This window comes from Pelodiscus sinensis, chromosome 6 (assembly GCF_052426305.1).
Source record: "Pelodiscus sinensis isolate ZL-2025 chromosome 6, ASM5242630v1, whole genome shotgun sequence".
Classification (NCBI taxonomy): domain Eukaryota; kingdom Metazoa; phylum Chordata; order Testudines; family Trionychidae; genus Pelodiscus; species Pelodiscus sinensis.
In genome coordinates, this window is record NC_143057.1 from 57,934,823 (window position 1) to 57,957,182 (window position 22,360).

At 40.5% G+C, this 22,360-nt stretch overlaps 1 protein-coding gene across 5 annotated transcripts in view; it reads right to left on the reverse strand.

Annotated features, from left to right (window-relative positions):
- The window catches only part of DMXL1 (Dmx like 1), a 141,383-nt gene that overhangs the window by 42,940 nt on the left and 76,083 nt on the right, over window positions 1-22,360 (reverse strand). For all 5 annotated transcript variants that reach the window (XM_006134492.5, XM_075931961.2, XM_089779288.1 and 2 more), the window contains 10 exons: window positions 21,960-22,187; window positions 19,112-20,806; window positions 17,518-17,628; window positions 14,928-15,097; window positions 8,752-8,849; window positions 6,862-7,027; window positions 5,762-6,011; window positions 2,292-3,385; window positions 1,807-1,998; window positions 73-149 (listed from right to left, as the gene is read on the reverse strand). In XM_006134492.5, coding sequence (XP_006134554.2) covers window positions 73-149; window positions 1,807-1,998; window positions 2,292-3,385; window positions 5,762-6,011; window positions 6,862-7,027; window positions 8,752-8,849; window positions 14,928-15,097; window positions 17,518-17,628; window positions 19,112-20,806; window positions 21,960-22,187 — 4,081 coding nt within the window. The remainder of the gene's footprint in view (window positions 1-72; window positions 150-1,806; window positions 1,999-2,291; window positions 3,386-5,761; window positions 6,012-6,861; window positions 7,028-8,751; window positions 8,850-14,927; window positions 15,098-17,517; window positions 17,629-19,111; window positions 20,807-21,959; window positions 22,188-22,360) is intronic.

Here is a 22,360-nt window from a genome sequence, read left to right on the forward strand (position 1 = left end):
TTGCCCCATCACTTAGTATAGTGAACTATTGCCCTGGATATGTTCCAAAGTTTGCTTTTCATAGTTCTTTACCTGTAGCTGGGTCCTCCACAAAGGCACTGATAGATGCAGGCAGACAATGATGCTGCTAAAGTATGCATTACATGTATCTGGAAGAAAGTATTTACAGGACAGATTACACTACAAATTGAACAGTCATATAGATTACTTGCAGAACTCTCATTCATTAAAATACTTCAGTATGCCAAAGCCACCATGAATGTGATAAAAATTGTATACCTAAACCGAACAGAAGTCTGATACTGTATTTATGTATCCCTCTTTGCCAAACCAGAGGGCAACTAGTATCTACATTGTATCTAGCAGCAATTTTTAATGTAATACATTTAAATAGAAACTGGTGATATTTCTCTAACAGTTCAGAAAACAAATTTAGCTATTCTATTTAGCTAAATATTGAAAATTCACAATACTGACTGGGAGAAACACACAGCGAATTAGACTATGTCCAATCCTGAAAACACATAATTTTTGAAGGCAATGGTGCTACACAAAAGAGCAAATTATACTTCCAGGGAAATGTTTATAGAATTGAGTTCTAACTAAAAAAACCCAATAATAGTTTAATTTTTACCATTTATGGTGTTTTGTAAAGTACTGGAAGCACTAGAAGCATGCATATACACACACAATCAAGTTTGAAGAATTAACCAGCTTGGAAAGCATATTACAATTAAGCACACGGCATGATCAACTACAAAGAATTGCAATCAATCTTGTTACTATGCTGCCTCTTGATGCAGCTTCAGATTGGAGCTCTTATTTAAAGAACTGCAGTGACATTTAGTTTCTTTGATTTTACTGCAACTCTAAGTCACATGCACATAATTTATTATGGATTACACTCAACAAACCCATTTTTGTCATAGCATATTCATATTTTATATTCCTTATCAAAATAAATTAATGACACTGACAGGAGAAGAAAAAAAGAGGGTTCATTTTATTTACGGTTTGATACAACCAGTTAAGTTACACAAATACTGTCCTTTATATAAACTAATGGTACATTATTCCATAGGATAATAATTTTAAGGTATGAGGCTGGAATGTGCCAAAGTTTCCCTGGAGATTTAAGTATCCAGTTCCCATTGAAAGTCAATGGGATTTGGTGTCCAATACCTGTAAGCTTCTTAGACAGTCACTGGCAAGTACATTTAGTTTTTACTAAAAAACAATAAAGAATGAAATCTTGGAAGAAAAAGAAATGAATTGACAAATAACACTGCTTCATGTGATAGATGTTATATAAGTTTTAAACAGTATTTAGAGAGCCTTTTGTTATTACTTTCAAATTATCAGTTTTATTTAAGCAAAACCACAGACGTAAATTAACATAAAACAAGATTTTATGCTAAAATATTAGGAACTCTTAATTCATTCAAAACACAGTGCATCAGTGACAGAAACTGCACATTATGTAGCTTTCAAATATTCATATGACTCTGCAGACATGTAAGGCCAAATCCTGAGAGGTGCTGATCTACATAATTTTCACTGAAGTGAGGCAACCACCTCACAGGAGTAACTGCCCACTATCAATAAAATGAAATTTTTCATTTAGTGATTTGATACAAAAGGTGCAGAGCACAAGAAACATATTTATACATTACATTCATTTAATTTATAATTTTAGTTAATATATTAAAATGTTTCCAAGCTGTCAAAGAATCTGCTAGCTAGCTTTAAGCAAATGGAATAAAATGTAAAATGAACCAGCCTACCTTACTATGATAAAATACTTACTTTATTATTCTGGATATCTGGGTGAGGTGGTGAATCAAGGTTTATTACAGTATGTAATATATCATGAGTCAGGTTGCTGAGATGCAGTAATGGACTGGCCACCACTGTTTTGGCACTGGCTGTGCAGGCAAATAGGAGAGGTATAGAATTCTGTTCTGGCAGAGGACTTGGAAGTGTTTGTATTGACTGTTCCTTAAAAAAAAAAAACAACTATTTGATCAGCTCTAACTTCTTACAAGAAGTAGGTAAACACTGACTAGTTTAGAACTTTAATCCAAATGGATAGGATAATTATTCAGGAAGAGTAAATTATATTAGCATGAATTCCTACATAATTTATATGAAAAATTACTGAAAATTAACAGATAGTAGCACAGTTATTCATTTTTAATTTTAAACCTTGAAAGAGATAAAAGTTCAACATTATATATGTTCTTAGACATGGAATTTAACATGTCCTGTGGAACATGTGTGAAAGCACATACCTGCTGAGATTCTTGTAAAAGCAAAATCAGTTCCATTCTCACAGATGCCAAACCCCCACCATGAGATCCATGAAGTATACAGTAACTAAGAAACATCCTCAGGAGTGACTGATATTTTAGAAGCCATTGTCGTCTTCTCTGAAAATTCTCTCTCTGCAGCATGGCTTTTTGCTGGTCAGATAAATCCTCGATGTTATCACTTAAAGCAATTTCACCAGACATGCTAATCCCCGGTTGTACCTCCTCTATTTCAGCGCTGTAATCACAGGTTTTTTGAAGAGCTATCACTTCTCTTTCAAGCCAATGATAAAGCTGGTACCTCAGTTTCCCACCATCTACTTCATAACCAGTGGACAATGTACGAAGCTCTACTGTGAGAATCTTTAAGCATGCTCTAAACTTCAACTGTGCTGAGATCACATCTTCTGATGGACTTAAAACATTATTTTCATCCATTGCACTGAAGGATTCTGAGTAGTTAGAACTAGTTTCATCTAGCTTTTCAATTGTCAGCTTCTGCAAAGGTTTCAGATCTTTCATTACAAGAGGAGAATCTTCACTTTCTTCGTCTTTATCGCTGTCCCATTTTAACTCCAATGGTTCATCTTGGAATATCAGACTTGGTTGGCTCCAATCAAAAGAAAGGGCAGAGCTGGACTGTTTGTCTGATGAACAATCGGAAGATGATCCCAAACCATTTAGTACTGGTTGTGACCAGTCAACAATGGAAGCTTTATTTTCCTTTGTGTCTAACTTTATTGGTGAAGAAGGTGAAAAGTCTTTACTAACGTCCATGAAACTAGAATTCATACCAAAAGGCTTTGACTTCTTGACCACTTTTGGCATCTTTGATAACACTTCTAGAGCCAACATAGGGCAGCCAGCCTTCAAATGAGCATGTGCTGTAGTGAAAAACAATCTTCTTTCACTTAAATTTATTTTGTCTGACAGTCCATTTTCTACAGTTAGGCAAATCCGTGTTGAAGATGTTTCAGAAGAGCCAAAATGACGTCTCAACAGGAGAGGATGTGTCCTCAGATAATTATAAAAGTTGAACACTGCAGGATCACAACTTGGGGAGGCACCATTTTCATCTGTAAAGGAAAGAGAAAAATCAGCACAGAAGAAGAATTCTTATTGAATGTTATCTACAGCTTATGAGCAGCCAGAATTTGCCTGCTGTTCAAGTGCAGCCTAGAATGAAAGCAGAACTGTGTACATAGTTTGGAGGGAATGTTAAAATTTTCTTACAATGAGATTAGTTCAACTGCAGTAATTAGAACTATGAATTCTCGAATTTTGTATGATCAAGAGTATACAACATCCTTTACTGACCACTGTCAGTCTGAGGTGCGCAAGATGTTTATTCTCAGTGTACCAAGGTTAAACTATAATCTCTAGTTTACAGTATGTTTTATCAAAGATCACATTAACATCTAAAATGAAAAAAAGAAAAGTAGATGAAGTTTTTCATCTGTCTATAAGAAAGACAACTAAAAAAACCCACATCTTAAATCAAGATGTTTCTAATGGGGCAGCTGCCCCACTCTGACTAGAAAGGATTAAAGCAGGGTGGAGAGTCTGCACAGGGCCCTGGTCCAAAAGGGAAGTGCTCAGAAGGAGCCAATGAGAAGAAAGTTTACTGGGACAGGCCTGGTTATAAGAAGCTGCTCAGCAGAGCTGTGGGCATTGGGTCCTGATCAGGGAGGGTGGAGGACTGGTTCCCAAGTAAAAGCACCTGAGAGCGAGTCTCCTGCTGGTAGCCCTGTGCAGGGCCAAGAGAGTACCAAGTCTGTCACGCCCCTTGGCTATCACAAAGTTTATATAGGGCATTCAGAAAATTTAACAGGATTTTACACATCCCTACTTGGGGTACAATTTTATCAGCCTGAAATAGGTTGAGAGATGAAACAATCATTAGCATAGTGCTTTCATCAATTAGTTCTAAAGGTGCTCTTAACAGCATTGTCAGGATCAAGACATTGTTCTGTGACTAAAGCCTTGTGACATGGGCTGTTGTCTAACCTTGTTCAGAGTGGACTTAATTTTTGTGGCCTTTTAACAGGTATGAAGTTAGTTTCAACAGATTTAAAGCACTGAAAGCTATCACCAGGCCCACTGATGGGGCCTGGTGATTCATAATAACCCCAGGATACCAGGCTGCTGATGCCTTGGGCCATTTAAATCACTGCCGGAGTGCTATGCAGCATGTTCTGGACCCTGCCCTTTCTGCCTGATGTCCTCTTCCTCCCGAAAGCGCTGAGCCACTCCCCACCTGACCAAGTCTTGCCAGAACCCCTGTGGGTCCCCCTGGTTATCACAGTTTACATGGGGCACTCAGAGCAGTCCATGCAAGGCTATCACAACCGTTTCCTAATTTACGTGTCCTTGTGACAGACATTTCCTGAGAAGTCATGACTATACTACAATGTAAGGATCATACTCATGTTTCTGGAGCTTTTCTCTGTCGCGATCAGGAAGACAGAGCTTGCGTCAGGATGAAGTGGCAGTTATGTTTTATATTGTTATTTTACAACTGCTGTTATAAAAAAAAATAACTGAAGAACAAAACTTTGGTGCTTCTTTAAAATTTAAAAATGGTTTGTACACGACTAATTCCAGTTGTACTGATTCAAGTTGCCATGTACTCTGAGCTAATTAGGCCTCAGTTGGAGTAGTGTGTCCAGTTCTGGGCACCACATTTCAAGAAAGATGTGGAGAAATAGGAGAAGGTCCAGAGAAGAGCAACAAAAATTAATAAAGGTCTAGAAAACATGGTGTATGAGGGAAGTCAAAGAACTGGGTTTGTTTAGTTTAGAAAAGAGAAGACTGAGAGGGGACATGATAGCTGTTTTCACGTATCTAAAAGGGTGTTTGTTACAAGGAGCAGGGAGAAAAATTGTTTTCCTTGGCCGCTGAGGATAGGACAAGAAGCAATGGGCTTCAATTTCAGCAAGGGAGGTTTAGGTTGGACATTAGGAAAAATTTCCTAGCTGTTAGGGTGGTTAAACAGTACAATAAATTGCCTAGGGTGGGTTGTGGAAACTCCATCGCTGAAGGTATTTAAGAACAGTTTGCACCGAAACCTGTCAGGCGTGATCTAGACAGTGCTTGGTGCGGTGAGGGCAGGGGATTGGACTTGATGACATCTTGGAGGTCCCTTCCGGTTATATAATTCTATGTTCACAATGTTAAATAGCAACATGAATAAATTCATTCCTTTTCCATTCATGCATATTATGGTCACAGTATATAGTTGTCAACAATTTATAAACCTATTTTTACAAATTATCTAAACCACCAAGGTTCCCCCCCCATCCAACTTAGGTAAGCAACCGAACAGGCTGCAAGTGGTATTTTTGGCTTTAAAGGAGTCTACTGAAGTCAAAAGAGAAGTTAAACTGTATACTAAATTTAAATGCAAAAATACTAACAACTGATTTCATAGCTAACCATATGTAGACTCTTACCTTCATTTCCAGCAGGTTGCTTAATTAGAGTGTCAAGAGCCCTGCTATAATCTTCCAAAATCCAAAAAGCCATACTTCGTAGAAAAGGGTCACAATGCATAGTTGATGAGCTCTCCTTACCAAGATATGCACCTCCCAAAATTCTCTTCTGCAGTATGGATTTATACGTGCTAGATACTTCAAACTCTGACTCATAAAGCCTTGATATTACCAGAGCCAGCTGAATATCTCCCAATTTTTCAAGGCAAACCTAATTAAAAAAACAACAACCAGTTATTTTAAAGAAATTAAGTTTTCATTTCTTCATAGGTTAAAAGGCCACCACCAAAAATGTATGCAAAATTAAAGTGAGAGGAGCCTGCTGAAATAGGGTTTCACCAAAAGTGACAATTTTTACTCCATTCTGCAAACAATTTGGTAGCAATTGTCAACAACTGATACCACCAATGTATTACCCAGCAATGTATGCAGGATTTAGAGTTACTGCCTATAATTTACCTTCCATGTGTTCACTCCTCACAAACCTCCAGCATGATGCATCTGGCTGGACAAACTGTTGCTTGATACAATACTGTCAAAATTCTGCAAATGCTGCTATGACATGACACTATCTTTGATTCACAAGAAACTTAAGCTTGCGAATGATATGTGAACAGAACACTTTGTCAAGCTGACCATACTGTTCAACAAACTTTACCAATAAACTTCATTGTCCATTAACTTCCCTGCTAACTATTCAGTCCGATGGCATTTCCCCCTTGCTATGGGATCTCTATGCTCTGAAGCAATGCCTATAGCAGCACTATGGACTATAACTGGTAACTAGTGCCTGTAGAGGCAAGGTTTTGAAGCTCTTTTGCGGGCCCTCATCTTCTGTACCCTGAGTGCCAGAGTGGGGAACATCTCTCAGAAGCTTTTCAATAATGATTCAAAGTTGTAGTAATCACAAGAGAGATATTTTCCAACTTGTGTCATTCCAGATGATAAAGTATCAGATGCACTGTAAACCTATTTAAGAATATCTGTGTAAACTTGACAAAAATTGACTAAAACCATGAAATCATGACTACTTAAAGCAATAGCAAAATCTATTTTATTACCTCAACTGCATCCTTCAAGTGACCAGCCAACAAGAAAAATGCTGCAGAATGTTCGAAGCGCTGTTTGCCTAATAAAGAAAATGCGTTCTTTAATGCTGCTTTACGCCATCTGTCTTCAGTAAAATTGTTTCCAAAGAACTGTGTCATCTTAGTTTCTTTTTGGGACCTGCAAATTTAAACAAGATAGACAAGGAAAAAAACGTACTTAAGATTAACATTTTATTAGATTAATTCTAGATATCTGACTCAAGATTTACCTAGACAGCTGCCCAAAAGTGTGTGCACAAAACCATTTCATTTTGAAGTCTTTATTATCTATAAAGTACCAATACAATTATATCTTTTTAAAATTGAAACGAGGAGTCTTTAAGATAAATAAAAAAATCAGTCTTTAAATTTCCAAATGTCAACAGAATAAGCACCTTCTCATGCACCTTTGGAACTGTTTCATACTAGGATGGGGGGGGGAGGTTTATAGACTAGTGCACAAAGTTACTTTTAGGACATCTTTTTAACAGAGTCTATGCCTCATTTTCCAATTCGACAGAGAATATATCCACTGAGGATGAAAACTGTGAAATCAACAACAGTAGCTTTCAAAGAAAAATGCTAGTGCTATATGAGGACATGCTTTTGTTAAGAAATAGTGAAACAGAATTTCTTGAAGACAGTGTTATATTTCAATTGTTAAGACAACCACTGAAATACAACATGCTTTGGAAGCTTTACTGTTCTGTTGAAATAGTACTTACCAAAAATATCCTCACACAGTACCAGTCATTTGTTTGAAAGCCTCTATTATTCAATTCCTCAGGTGACATGAAGTGCAATAACTTTTTCAGTGGTAAACATGAGGCTCTTGTCATGGTTTGGGAACATTGTAACAGAATCGCCATTTTAAAAAAGTGATAGGCAATAATGGAAGCTACTGACATTTTCAATCAGTCTGATCAATTTGAACAATTCATATGGAAAAGTTCACTTGAACCAAGAAAATTTGAAAAAATAAAGTCTATTATATCAAAAACGTACATTAAAAGATCAGGGTTGCGAGGTTGACCCCTCAAAAGTTAGGAAGTGACAGAATTAAGGATACCATGTGATTTCAATTCAGTCTCATTGTGCATAAGCATTATGGTATAGTTTTATTTATATGATGACACTATTTTCATATCAGAATCCCTGGCCACGGTCAGTACTCACAGACTGATGCTTAGTAATGACACAGGATTATGTAGTTGTGGATGAGGCTGCTATGGATTTAAAAGACTAAACTTTAGTCATTCACATTTGGAAATCTTGATTACTATATAATCTAACAACATGTAAGTTTGTCACTGCACATGTCTAAGTACAGTTTTAGAATGTTTATCACACTTTAGGCCCCAAATGCCAAATTTTAAAATAAAATTTGGATTAAAATGTATATCATGTACATTTTAAAGATTAACCGTAACTTTTCATCTGAAGCACGTTTTTAGATACCACAATATAACAACTATGAACACACCTATTGAAATTGAATAATTAATTATGAATTATAGGAACAAAAGAACATGAATGAGGCAATGTTTTTCAAGACTGAGGTGTGTCTAAACATTTTTGGCTAAAATACATGTGTGATAAAATCAAGTAAAAAACAAATACTGACTTCAGAAAACACATGATGATTACTGTAGTGTATGTAGATAGCAATATAAAAATGGACTGGCCAATATGGAATTTTACTTAAGAGCAAGTATTTTAAAATCTTAGTGTTTATAAAAAGTTATTTTGTTATATGTTTCCTAGCAATATAAAAATGGACTGGCCAATATGGAATTTTACTTAAGAGCAAGTATTTTAAAATCTTAGTGTTTATAAAAAGTTATTTTGTTATATGTTTCCTACCTGTATAATCCCCAAATCACAGCCTTCTTTTTCATTGCAAGGTAAAAAATAGCAGCATCAAGTGGATCATTGTTTCGTTGAAAGGCTGCTTTGGCTACCTGTAAATATACATGGACTGTGTTAAATTTGTGGCAAGTGTGAGACTCATCATCTGAAAGCATTATCCCTAAACTGATTGATTCATTGTTAAATAATTTCATTCTGGCATACATAGAAAAGGTCAGATTGGTCTATTTTTCCTTATGATTAACAAAAAACTAGTTCCTCATCAAATCAAAGTTACGTTGATTTCAGGCTTTTACAATAAAAGTTAGTTATGTAAGCAGGTAAAACATTTGTTTACTCAGTCTACAGTGATTCCTTTGCACGGAACATTTGGGCAAAAATTCTGATAGATATATGAAATAGATCCAAATTATCAGGAAAGGAAAAGTAGAATGCACTGGTTTAAAATCATAATGATGTAAAATGGTGTGAGGATCATTTTAATTGACAAACTACAGAGCAAGAAGCCCTAATTAAGAATCATTTAATTATTCGCATTTGCACTTTAGTCACTTTTCAAAAGAAAGGTAATTCTTATTGGTTGAAAACATTTAAAATATACTGATTTTGCATTTACATACATCTTTAACACTAAATTTGATGCATCTTTTGGCTAATCACATTTTTCTCTCAAGGACATTTCACACACACACACACACACACACACACACACACACACCCACCCACCCTCCCCCCCCCTTTAAACAGTTACATAGTTTAACTTGCATTTATTCAGACTCTTATTTTTGAGTTTTGCATTTTAGAAAAATGTTGTATGAGCAATTGCTTATTTACCACATGGTAATAATTTTTATTCAAACTATTTGCAAAATCAATTGAAATGCCCCAAGACAGCATTAACTGGTTTTATTAAATAAGTAAGTATACTGGATATGTAAAAAAAGTTAATCAATGCATGTTTTACATTTCAAACTGGTTGAGCTATTAAACAAAGGATAAGTTTACCACAGTTAATTCAACTTATTGTTGATACTATATCCTTCAAGCTTATTCTTAAATATTATTTCTTGTCTTTAATTTAAAATTTATAAAATTTAAATTTATATCTTAACAGCTCAATTTTAAATTTAAACAGTTTTTTAAATAAGCCTTTATTTAATTTAAAAATCCAATTTAAATACCACATTTCCAGTACACCTTTCACAGAAGTCCCACAAAATATACTTCTACAAATGCAGGTATGTGAAAGTCCATTTCAGAATCTCTCAGAAAGTTTGACTCATCTTGTATAGTTAAGGTTTGCATCAGGGATGTGAATATTTAACCAGTAACCATCATGCTTACCAGGTGATGCTTACCCATTACAGTTAATCAGTGGGCAAGATTAACCAGCAAGCCCAGCCTGGCCAGAGCAGCCCCCGCCCGCCCCTGTTTAATCAGTTAGTTGGTTAAACCAAATATTAAGCTGGTTAAATAATCAAACGGGATTTTACATCCCTAGTTTGCATCATCTAAATTTCTCTTCTTACTATAATGTCTGGTCTCCCTAGATTTTAATGGAATCCCCTCAATATTGATTACCACCAGACTGTTCTACATCAAGTAGGCTAAACTGAATCATTAGAGCATGTCAGTCGAAAGTTGGGTGGAGACACTAAAAAACCCAATAAAATGCAAAGCTGCAGTTGACAGTTTTTCTATTAAATGAAGTAATTTCAACTGGCTTCTGAGTAAATGGTTTAAGTCACTAAAATTTGAGGGCAATAGAATTGCGTGCTGAAGCAAATCAGACAGGTTGTGTTGGATTATAGTGCAACGAAAGCCAGTAATTTTCCTAGATGACTACATCTCATGTGACAATCTGCTGAGACTCATGATAGCTCCATTGGCATCAATGAACCCATGTCCTTCTATATATGGATGTTAAGGACTATCCCCATGGTCAGTGGTTCCCAACGCGGTGACGGAGGGCGCCATGGTGCCCGCTGGGGCATTTGTGTGCGCCCGCCGACAACCTGGGCCGGCCCCGCCCCCGGCGCGCGGCGCACTGGAGGCGCAGGCCCCAGGTGCGCGACACACACCAGCGCCTAGTGCGCGGTGCTCGGGTGGCCCCAGCCCTGTGGTACATGCGGGCGCGCGGCGCCAGTGCCGGCCCCAGGCGCGCGGCTCGGGCGGTGGCGCCGGCCCCGGGCCCACGGCACAAGGCGCTCGGGCAGCCCCAGCCCCGGGGCACGTGCCGGCGCCAGGTGCAAGGGCATCCCCGCCCCTGGCGTGCCCCAGGACGTGCGGCCCCGGCGCCCAGCGCATGAGTGGCCCCACCCCCCGGGCGCCTGTAAAGGTTGGGGACCACCTGGGTACTTTTGTACATTTCAAAGCAGGCACCCGTGTGCAGCCCAGAGTCAGTGGGACTTCCCTCTGGCCCTGGGCTGCATGTGGAGTTTCACATTCCTTTTTTGAAAAAGCCCGGTGGGGGCTCTTGTACATTTCAAAGGAGGAATGCAGAAGTGCCTATTGACTAGTCGATGGAAATTCCATTGACTACTCAACTGATAAATTACTTGATATTTAACATCCTTACTTCTGTACACAGTGAATATCTGGCCTCATATCTATCCACATGGTGAATAAAATATGACCTGGGGCACTCCCTTCTGCCTCCATCTGCATGCAGCCAGAATGTTAACACAATGTTCAATAAGCACAGTAGGCTTAGACCTGTGTATCGATATTTACCGTTTGATATTTACCCGCTCACCAGCCTCACTATCCGGCAATCTGCACATGCGCAGATCGTTCTGTGCATGCACAAATCGCTGCAACCCGGCTCTTCCGGGTTGCAATCTACTTGCCACAGGCAAGTAGACTGTATTATTTGTCAAGACATATATATAGCTTGCAAAGAATAGGAGCCATTATGAAATTTATGGGCACAAAATATCAGGCTGTGTGACATGAGTGTTTAAACTAATTTTCCTCTTAGTTCCATAGGATAAACGCTCTTCCTAGTTTACAGTGTCCTGAACACTTCTCACTGATAGACTTATCTTCCCACCTTGTTACTATTTTTCACCTGTACTGCTTGGAAAGCAGACTGTAGAAACACACTTGAACCACTTTGGTGCCCTATACATAATATCTACAGCTGTTAAACTAAAAAAAAATACAATACACAAAGGCATGCAAGTGAAAAAAACAACAACATGTTTCCTAAATAACTGAACAGACAAGTAGATTTATTTACACTGGATTTATTAAATTGAAATCAATGTGCACATATGAGCTTTCATACCTCATTAATACATATACTTATGACAGATATAAAATAACTTAACTGTGTTCTTTCTGTGTGCTGGTTTTGCCACAATGAAAAACCACTTCCCTAAGGGTATGTCTACACTACAAAGTTAGTTCGAACTAACGGATGTTAGTTCGAACTAACTTTAATAGGCGCTACACTAGCGCTCCGCTAGAACTAGGTAAACCTCATTTTACGAGGATTAAGCCTACTTCGAACTAGCTAGTTCGAATAAAGGGCTGTGTAGACCCTTAATTCGAACTAGTGGGAGGCTAAGGCTTCCCAGGTTTCCCTGGTGGCCACTCTGGCCAACACCAGGGAAACTCTATGCCCCCCTCCCGGCCCCGGACCCCTTAAAGGGGCACGGGCTGGCTATGGTGCCCGTGCCAGGTGCAAGCCTGCCAGCACCCAGCCAGCAGACCCTGCACCTGGCACGGATCGAGCCACCCACCCGATGCCCCCCAGCCCTCCCCCTCTTCCCGGGACCAGGCTGGCGGTTCCCGGGAGCTTGCCCGGGACCGCAAGAGGCGGGCACCCGCCTGGGCTAGTGCGGAGATCGTGGACCTTGTCCACGATCTCCGCACTAGGCACAGGAAAGTGGCCGGCTTGGGCAGGAGAGCTGCCAGCCTGGCCACCCAGGAGCAGGTGTGCATGAAAATCAAGGGGGTCCACTGAGACCCCCGACCCTGAGCCCTGAGCTTACAATGGCCATCCTGGGTCAGACCAAAGGTCCATCTAGCCCAGTAGCCTGTCTGCCGACAGCGGCCAACACTAGGTACCCTGGAGGGGATGGACCGGAGACAGACACCAAGCCATTTGTCTCATGCCATCCCTCTCCAGCCTTCCACAAACTTTGGGCAGGGACACCACTCCTACCCCCTGGCTAATACCACTCCATGGACCCAACCTCCATGACTTGATCCCACTTCCCTTTAAACTCTGTTCTAGTTGTAGCCGTCACAGCCTCCTGCAGCAAGGAGTTCCACAGGTTGACTCTTTGCTTTGTGAAGAACAACTTTCTGTTACTAGTTTGAAGCCTGCTACCCATTCCTTTCCTTTGGTGTCCTCTAGTCCTTCTTTATGGGAACTAATGAAGACCTTTTCTGTATGCACCCTCTCCACCCAACTCCTGCTTTTAGAGACCTCTATCCTGTCCCCCCTCCGTCTCCTCTTTTCTAAGCTGAGAAGTCCCAGTCTCTTTAGCCTCTCTTCATATGGGACCTGTTCCCAACCCCTGATCATTTTAGTTGCCCTCCCCTCTCCCAGCCTCTCTCTTCCCCTCTCCCACCTCCTTTTCCCAGTCTCCCACAGTTTTATTCAATAAAGACAGGTTCCATTTTTGAACACAATTGTCCTTTATTTTGTACATCAAGAAAAGGGGCTAGGGAAGAGTAAGTGGAAGGAGGTGAGGGAGGAATGGGGCACGAGCCCCGATGGGGAGGACTGGGCTGGCTCTGTAGGCTTCTGGGGGTGGAAGCTCTCCTGCAGCCCCCCAATTGCCCCCTCTCCCCAGATGGCAGCCTGCAGCAAGTGCAGCTCAGCTGATGGCCGAGTGGTGTGATGTGCCCAGTGTGGGCATTCCGGGCACTCCAAGCCAGGACTGGTTTTCAAGCGGGGTACCCCTGAGAACTGTCTGTCCGGGGTGGGGGTCGGGTCCCTTTAAGCACAGCCCTCCGCTAGCCTGAGACAGCATCTCCACGCTCTAAGTCCTCCTCTGATGCCCTGCCGGCACTGCTTCCGGCCATCCTTAAGCCCTGTTCAGGGTCCACTTAGTGTGGACATGCTAGTTCGAATTAGCAAAACGCTAATTCAAACTAGTTTTTAGTTCTAGACGCGTTAGTTCGAATTAGTTAATTCGAACTAAGCTAATTCGAACTAAGTTAGTTCGAATTAACTAATTCGAACTAAGTTAGTTCGAATTAGCGCTGTGGTGTAGACATACCCTAAGATACTACATCTCCTAACAGTCAATGTGTGTGCCAAAGTGAAGAGGTTCCTGTGCCAAAATTTACTTGACTCTATTCCAAATACTAAATGTTCAATAATGAGACTTTTCACAGTTTCTTAGGACTTTTCTACTCCCCCACCATGCAGAATTAATTAAAACCAAATATTTCTACAAAATGAAGATGAGCCTTTAAGTCCCAGAATCATAGAAGTGTAGTGCTGAAGGAGATCTTGAGAAGTTATAACCCAAACCTCAGCTCTAAGATAGGATTAAGTAAACTGAAACATCATTGAAAAGTGCTTGTCCAAAATGTTCTTGAAAACCTTCAAAGACTGGGATTTCACAACCTCCACTGAAAGCCTATTTAGAGTTTGTCTACCCTTATAACGAGAAGTTTTTCTAATATCTAATCTAAATCTTCCTTGCTGCAGATTAAGCTCATTACTTGACTTAGTAACTGCTTGCCAAGTTTATAACTTGACCTACTTTTCACAAAATCCAGTGAAATTCAACAAGTAAAATAAGCAAGGTGACAAGAAATGTGATCAATCCGCTCCATGCAGTCTCCATGGCAAGAAAAATTACATCCACCAGGAATCACTGCAAATTCTTCTCTATCCCACTGTTAAATTCATGCATCTGACGAAGCGGGTCTTTGCCACGAAAGCTTAGTCTTTATCTAAGTCTTTATAGATCATCACTTCAGTTAGTCTATAAGGTGCCACAGGACTCCTCGCCGCTTTTGTTAAATTCTTGACTCTTAAGGTCCTCTAACCACAGCATTCCTGTAACCTAGCAGGACTTAACAGGACTCTTGAATACACCAACCATTTTCATATAAGGAAAGTGTAGAATAATTATTTCAGGATATTATGAATAACTGATAACATGTTGTAAGCTAATTGTTTTCTGTAGGCTATTATTTACCTTTTCTATGCATCTTCGCAAACTATGGATATTCCGAACCCACCATCCTACACCCATAGCTCTGAGTTCTGACCAGGTCGGATCCCCCTTCTGCACAGCAGGGAGCATGCTCAGTAGCTCCTCTTCTGCTACTGAATGAAATGCCCAGGCAAAGTGACGAGTAGACAAACCTATACAATAATCCACAAAGGAAAAAAGTGCTTGTTTAGTGACAATAAAACCAGATAATCAACTACAAGTTCAGAAGATTTTGTCTTTAATTTATTAACTGTGAAAGTACAAGGGCAGAAACTTGGTAGGCATTACAACAATTGCAGGCCTTGCAAATGAACTACTTGTTTATTATTCAATTATAAATTGGCCATATCTAGTTGACAGACAATAGAGGAGGTCATGACCGAATTAAACAACTGCAGAGAAATACAATACCCTTAAAGATAGTTATGGCACTGCCACTGGCTCTGTGAAAGTAACCAAAAACTTCAAAAAGTTGAGCTTAGTTTTGATTAAATATTCAGTTCCAAGAAAAACTAATACTGGTAAGTCCAGTGAAAAACATCTTTTTTTGGTGTTTTTCCTTCTTGCAGTACTGCTTCTCATCTTACTGGAAGTGTGGAAACCATCTAACTTGATTATGGGTAAAATTTTCCAGAATAAGGATGCTAAAATGCAATTATCTGGGTAGTCGAAATTATATCGACTATGCGATTAGTCGATAAGCGCTGCTGTGCAGAGCTGCAGCGGAAGTTGCTCCAAGAGCCAGCTCCAAAGCCACTGCAAGGCTGCATTTTAAATGTAGTAAGAGCCGCAGGGGCGCAGCAATCAGCATGAGCTGGGACTGCACAGTCCAGCAGCCCCTGTTCACGGTACAGTCCTGTCTGCCACGAACAGGGGATGGTACTGAAGCAGCCTCTGTTCGCAGTGGCCAGGGCTGGCTGTGGGCCAGGGCTGCTCAGGCAGCAGCCCGTCTGTTTCGAACTGGGGATGGTGCTGGAGCAGCCTCTGTTCATGGTGGCCACCAAGGCGCTGAGACCCCTGCAGACAGGCAGCTGCTTCCCAGCAGTGTCCCCTATCCCCTCTGCTGCCTCTGACTGAGGCAGCAGGGTGGAGGGGCAGGAGGCATCCCAGAGACTGTGCTGGGGGGAAGTGGCTCCTGTCTACCTCCCCCGCCCCCCGATGCCTCTCACTTGAGTCCATGCTCATGTCCTGTCCCCCCTGCCTGCTTGTTGCCTCTGGCTTGAGTCCCTGCTCACCCTGTGCTCCCTGCAGCTCTTCTGCTTTTGAAATGTACAAGAACTCCGGGGGGGCTAAAGCAGTCCCCTCTTATGCTGTTTTCCCGCTGTGCCTCTGCTTCCCCTGACCCGGCTTAAAGGGGATAGTTCTGGGGGGGAACTGGCTTAAAGCAAGTTCCCCCCAGCACCACCTCCTGCTCCTCTCCCCTCCCTTGCTGCCCCTCCCTGATAGAGGCATCAAGGGGGGGGGGGGGGAGAAGAGACTAGTTGAGTGGCTACTCGACTATTCAATAAGCATGTATTTACTGGACAGTCAACTAGTCACCAACATCCCTATTCCAGAACCACCAAAAGTAACTTCAAGAGCCTAAATTACATTTTCAATTGTGGCTCAGGCACTTCAGCTCATAAATCACTGCAATGTTTTCTGAAAATTATTATCCTATGTTGTGAGTCTCATGATAAAATAAAATAGGCATTAAAATGAGCTGATCTCTGTGAGAGCGACTGTGGCACACTGTCCGGTCATGCCCACAGCTTTTGAATAGTCCCGCCAGCTGGAGTTTTCTATAAAAGAATTTCCTTCCACTCACTTCACCATGCAACAGCAAGGTGAGTGGGAGCTGGGCAGGGCTGGAGCTGGAGCCCAGGCCTCAGTGCACAGACTCACCATGGCTCTGGTTTTAGCTCTGGCAGATGCTACACAGCCCAGCTGGCGGGGCCATGTGGAGAGTTGCTGGGGGTAGCAGGGGAGGACGATGCTGAGGCTACAGCCATGAGCGGCTAGGGCCTGTTCTGGCAGCTGGGGGCGAAGTCTGCACTGTAGCTGCGTGGTGGATGTCTGAGGCATGCTTTCGCAGGAGGATTGGAGTCTGCCATGGCCGTGTGGTGGACAGGTGGGACCTGCTGAGGAGAGGGAAGGGCAGCTGGGGCCTACTGCGTGACTGGAAGGCTGGGAGCTTTTGCAGCTATGTGGCGCAAGTTTGCAAACGGGTTTGCTGGCTCTTGGAATAAAACAAGTTGGGAACCACTGCTCTATGATGTTTAAATGTCTCACAAAACTTCTCATTGACAAAGCTCTTTCCAGTATTTTATAGTAAAAAAATTCATAAAAGAAAATCTTCACCCCCAAAGACTGATCAAGAAGCATTCACATAAGAAGTTAACAAACACCTATGCTATGCTTCATCATGAGCATGCCCAGGGCTTGTAAGGACAATGAGCAACTAGGACTTACAGCAACTCTCTCATACTACATTTCTGTATGTATTTCAAGACTGCATGAGCATCTAATAAAGCAAACATTGAAGTGTTAAAACATGTGAATACTGTCAAAAAATCCCACTCTGTAAAGTTACCTTGGTGAAGCAGCTGGGCTCGATGGACAGGAGGAAGTGAGGTTGTCAGAAATGTGTGCAGCTGAACAGCCAAAAGGAATTTTAAGCCACATTCATCAAGTGTTTCTCCACCTATAAATAAAAATTGAGTAATTTTCACTGAAAGAAATTGCATATGAAAGAAACTTAAAAAAAAATGCCAACGCAACAAATAGCTTTCTCTTTATTAGACTATTATGACAGTTTAACAAGAGCTCATGAATTCAGTGATTTCTTCAACTCCCCAAATAAGATACCAGTGACAGAGCAACAGGCAATCTCAGCGTGGTAAAAAAGGATGCACGAGCAAGTTATGATTTATAGAGTAACCTGGAACTAAGATAAATTATACTTTTCCTATTCTTTCAATTAGTAACTAAAAACAATATGCTGCTTATTGTATTGAAGAATTATACAATATTATGTTGGATAGAGAGAAAAATCTTGGTTGCTGAAGGAAAATGCGTATGTATGATGGTCTGACAGGGTACACATACATCACACAGGACCCGACGGGCTTAATGCACTGTGGGTGGAGGAAGTCCTGCCCCCACTGACACACTGGGCACACTTCAAGTGCTGGGCTAGTATAAAAAGGGAGCAACTCAGCTCAGGCCAGACTGGATGCTGCAGAGGAAGGACCTGCTGTAGGAGTTCCAGCAGTGTACTAGTGAGAGACCCCAACAGAAGGAGCTGAAGCCCCAAGAAACTGGATTGAACCTCTGAAGCTGACAGCCTTGGGGAGTGACTTGTGCTGTGGAACCAGAGGGCCCTGAAACCTCATGCATCACCCCACTGCCAGAGATGGTGGGAAGTGGCCCAGGCAGCAATATCTCCCATGCGAGAGCTCGGTGTGTTTTGGTGATATTCCCTGCTTAGCCAGTGTCCACCCAGGGCACTGGGTCAGGACACAGTGCAGTCAGGTGGGCCCAAGCTCCTTACCGGGGCTGCCTCTCTGCCCTGTCCATCTAGCAACATTATTTTTTATATTTAAACAATAACCAATACACAAATAACCTCTTGGGAGCCTAACAGTTAGATTGTAAATCCAGTTCTCTGCCCACAAATAAAACTCCTTCCCATCGCATCTTCATGCATCCCACAAAAACACCCATACAAATGAGTTAATTCAGACAGTCATTATAGTCAAAGCTCCAAAATAACTTTAGTGCCCCAGGAACATACCCTCAAGCCTTCCCACAAAGCCTGTCCCTTCCCTCCAGCCCCCATCCCAGCATGCCTAGAACATCATGTTTGGACTATTTCTGACTAAGAGCCAAGCAAATTCCAGAGTCTCAGGCCCCTGACAGTGAACACACATGGTTCACTATTGTATCAATGAACAATAACAATGAAAATATTTCCAGATTTCTGTAACAGAAGTGTTATGAATAAGTTTGCAGTTAAAATAAAGGAAATTTTACCTAAACAGCAAATGGAAAAATCTTGTTAGATAGTAAAACATACCAATACAAAACAATTTTTAATACACTTATCTGGACAGACATTTGCAAGACAATAAAAATCCTTATAAAAATGCTGGAGTATTGCCTATCACTTAAAATATTAAGCTTACCCTGGTTTCTGTCTCTGCTTTCTCCAATATCAGTACTGGTGGTAGCAATTGTATCTGCCAATGCCATCAGTGACATTTGCTCCATCCTGGTGAGACCTGGTAAGCTAGAATGCAGCAAGTGACGAGAAAGAACTTGAGCATGCTCTGGTCCAAAGTAAGTTGGGCTGTACTGAGAAAGGTCAATAACCTTCGGCTTTGTATTATCTTCTTCTGCTTCAAACACAGTAAGATCATCCGTACTCAGGCTGGAGTTTTGAAAAAGATTTTCATAATTTTCATCTGAGATGCCATTTTGTTTATTTAAATTATTTTGATTATTGGGTTTCTCTGAATAAACATGTGAGCAGTCATCATCTGCAGCAAGTAATGCATACAAAGGAAGTGGTGGAACAGAGTCTATTTCTGTATAGTCTGTATTCTCAGTTTTGTTGAAAGTCCTGGGATCTCTTGCAGTGCTTCCACTAGCACTAATTGTGAGAGATCTAAGTCGCCGATCAGGATTAGGTTCAGATTCATTTACAGCAACAACTTCCCCAGCGATACATTTAACCAAATGAGACAGGATGGCTTTTGCTCTATGTACTTTACCAAGGTCCATAAGCTCTAGAAGCTGGAAAGGATGGTACTGAGGTAAAGTTGGACATAATGCATGAGCTGCTTCAAAAAGACCAGAATCTTCCATTTCTACAGAGAGATCAAATGCAGTTCTCTTTCCACTAAGTTTCTGTGCAAGACTAGTCATGGATCTGGTTAAACTTCGCTTTGGTGGATGCAGGCCAGAACCAGTTGACTGGCTTTGTTTCATCAAACTGGTGATAGATGGTGTGCTTCCACTGTAAGAATCAGTCGTAACTAGCTCTTGTTTAGAAGGGGGCTGCCACTGAGAATAAACATGCATTTCACAATCCATCCCAACTACAAGGATGCCATCACGTACCCAGGATAAAGAAACTGGCAGAGGTGGTGATCCTTCTACTGAAGAAACCAAGTCCACACACCGTAGCAGTACAAACTTACAAAGGGATGTAACTTTTGCATTTTCCCACCATGGCAAAGGAGAGATCTCCTTATTAGTTTGGTCATGCATGTTCCCAGCCAACTGTCCAAACATATAAAGCTTTGATCCAATTCCTACTGTTAGGATATGTGATCCATCTTCCCTAGACATCCAATCTAAGTGAACCAAGTGCTTTATGCTGGGCAAAGTACCCTCACTATTAGACATTTCTTGTTTATTGTATGCCATTAAATTACTGTCAATACTAATGGCAGAGTCCAACATTGTGCTTATTTCATCTAAATGAAGAGTCTGTTCCAGAATCCAACACGATCCTCCTGTAGATTCACATTCAAAAATACCAACATGCATCATGAAATCTTGAGAACAGCGACTATTTTTAGATGTTGTTTGCTTGTATGCTACAGCCAATCTATTTGTATGTGCACAACTAACTTCAATTGGCCTGCCTGGAACACTCACAGCACTACTACTAAGAAGTCGATCCTCAACAAGTAATGGCCATTCTTCCCATATATATGTAACATTACTATTTACAGTATATTCTGGTGTAGAAGCAGCCACTGATTCAGGAGTCACTTTGCAACGCCAGAACCTTACTTTTCCATCTGAGCAAGAAGTTGCCAGTAGATAAGGGGCCTGACAAACTGGATACATCGAAGAGGAACTCAAGTGCCCTAAAATTGAAATAGAAGAAAAACAAACAGATTTTCACACCAGAGTCAAATAATAAATAATCATACATACAAAAAATTTTAATAGAAGTGTGAAATTAAATCCACATTTTCTGAATACCAATACAATTTGGCTTTGGTTCACCTTATAAAGTATCTAGTACCTATTATTTTACTGGCACAGAATAATGATTACAAGGATTCAGAGAAAGCAGTGAAAGAAAAGTTTAACACAGTTTTATGTCAACACTTGGGGGGAAGGAACCCTGTGGCAACAGGAACAGTTAAATGTTTAAAATTATTTCACATCTAGGATCCCAATATGAATGGAAAGCATACTTCTACAAAAGTAACTTGTAGTTCCAGCTACATTAAGCAATAAAAACAAATTAATATTGCCAACACTGATAATCAGTGTTGGAACCTGGTGACATACAAAAATATAGATCATTTGAATTATAAGGTCCATAAATAAGTGGTGTGCTAGTGAAAAGCCATTACATGTGTTTATAGCCCGTTAATTAAAAATAGATTTCCTCTGTCAAAGTATATACATGGATCCATATCCCCCCTTACTCCCGCTTGTCCCTTTCCCTCTAAAATGCCAACAGAGAAGCTCAGATATGCTGCAGCTGCTGGATCTTTAAATATGATGGGAGCTTTCACATGGTTAATCTACACATGTGAAGTCATATAGTTGAGAAATGCAGGCACTTCACACTGCAATCCATGTACTATAGGCTAACTGGCTCAAAACACATGCTTCCCAATCAAGCTTCTTAATATCTTAAGTAGTTTTCAGAGGTGGTATATGTCAGTGGACTTATTATATTCAAAAATAAAATCTATTTTTCAGACAAAAACATTTCACTTCTCAGGACTGCATATAGCCTTTTACTTTCTGAAATGCTCAGTATAAAGCAATTTTTTTTCACTGATGACTGCTGGCAGGAGCTCTGTTGTAGCATTTGGGCCCCAAGAGTAAAAAAATAAAAATTTAAAGGACCTTGTATTTTAGTATTCTTTTCAAATCTGGTTTTCACGTATTCTTGAGCTCAAAAGGTTTTTGTTGCTTTAGAGTCTAATAACCCACGAAACTCATTACAGTATAATCAAAACTTTTACTCATTATTTCCTTCTTTTAAAATTTACAAACCTGCTGATGGTTTAACACTTATTATTTCCACTCCATCTGGTAAATTCAATTCTTGACTATAAACCATTTCTGAAGAGAGTGTCAGACGACTAGTACTTTGAAGGTTTGCTCTACAAGCCCGATATTTATGTGTGAAGGGAGACTGGATCTTCTCTCGATCCGGAGAGGACGAATATAACTCTTCTTGATGTGATACTCCTTCAGATATATTTGAGTCTATTTTTTCATCTAAAAAAATTTTGCATTGTTAAGTGAAATTTATCATAACATATGACAATTGTTTTATGAAAAACACAGCTGTCACTGAACTAACAGAAGGAGATACAATTTTAGATTTAGTTTTGTGAAATAGTATGGGCTGGCTGTAGGTGATAATCTTCAATTAGAAGTTGATTCAGTTT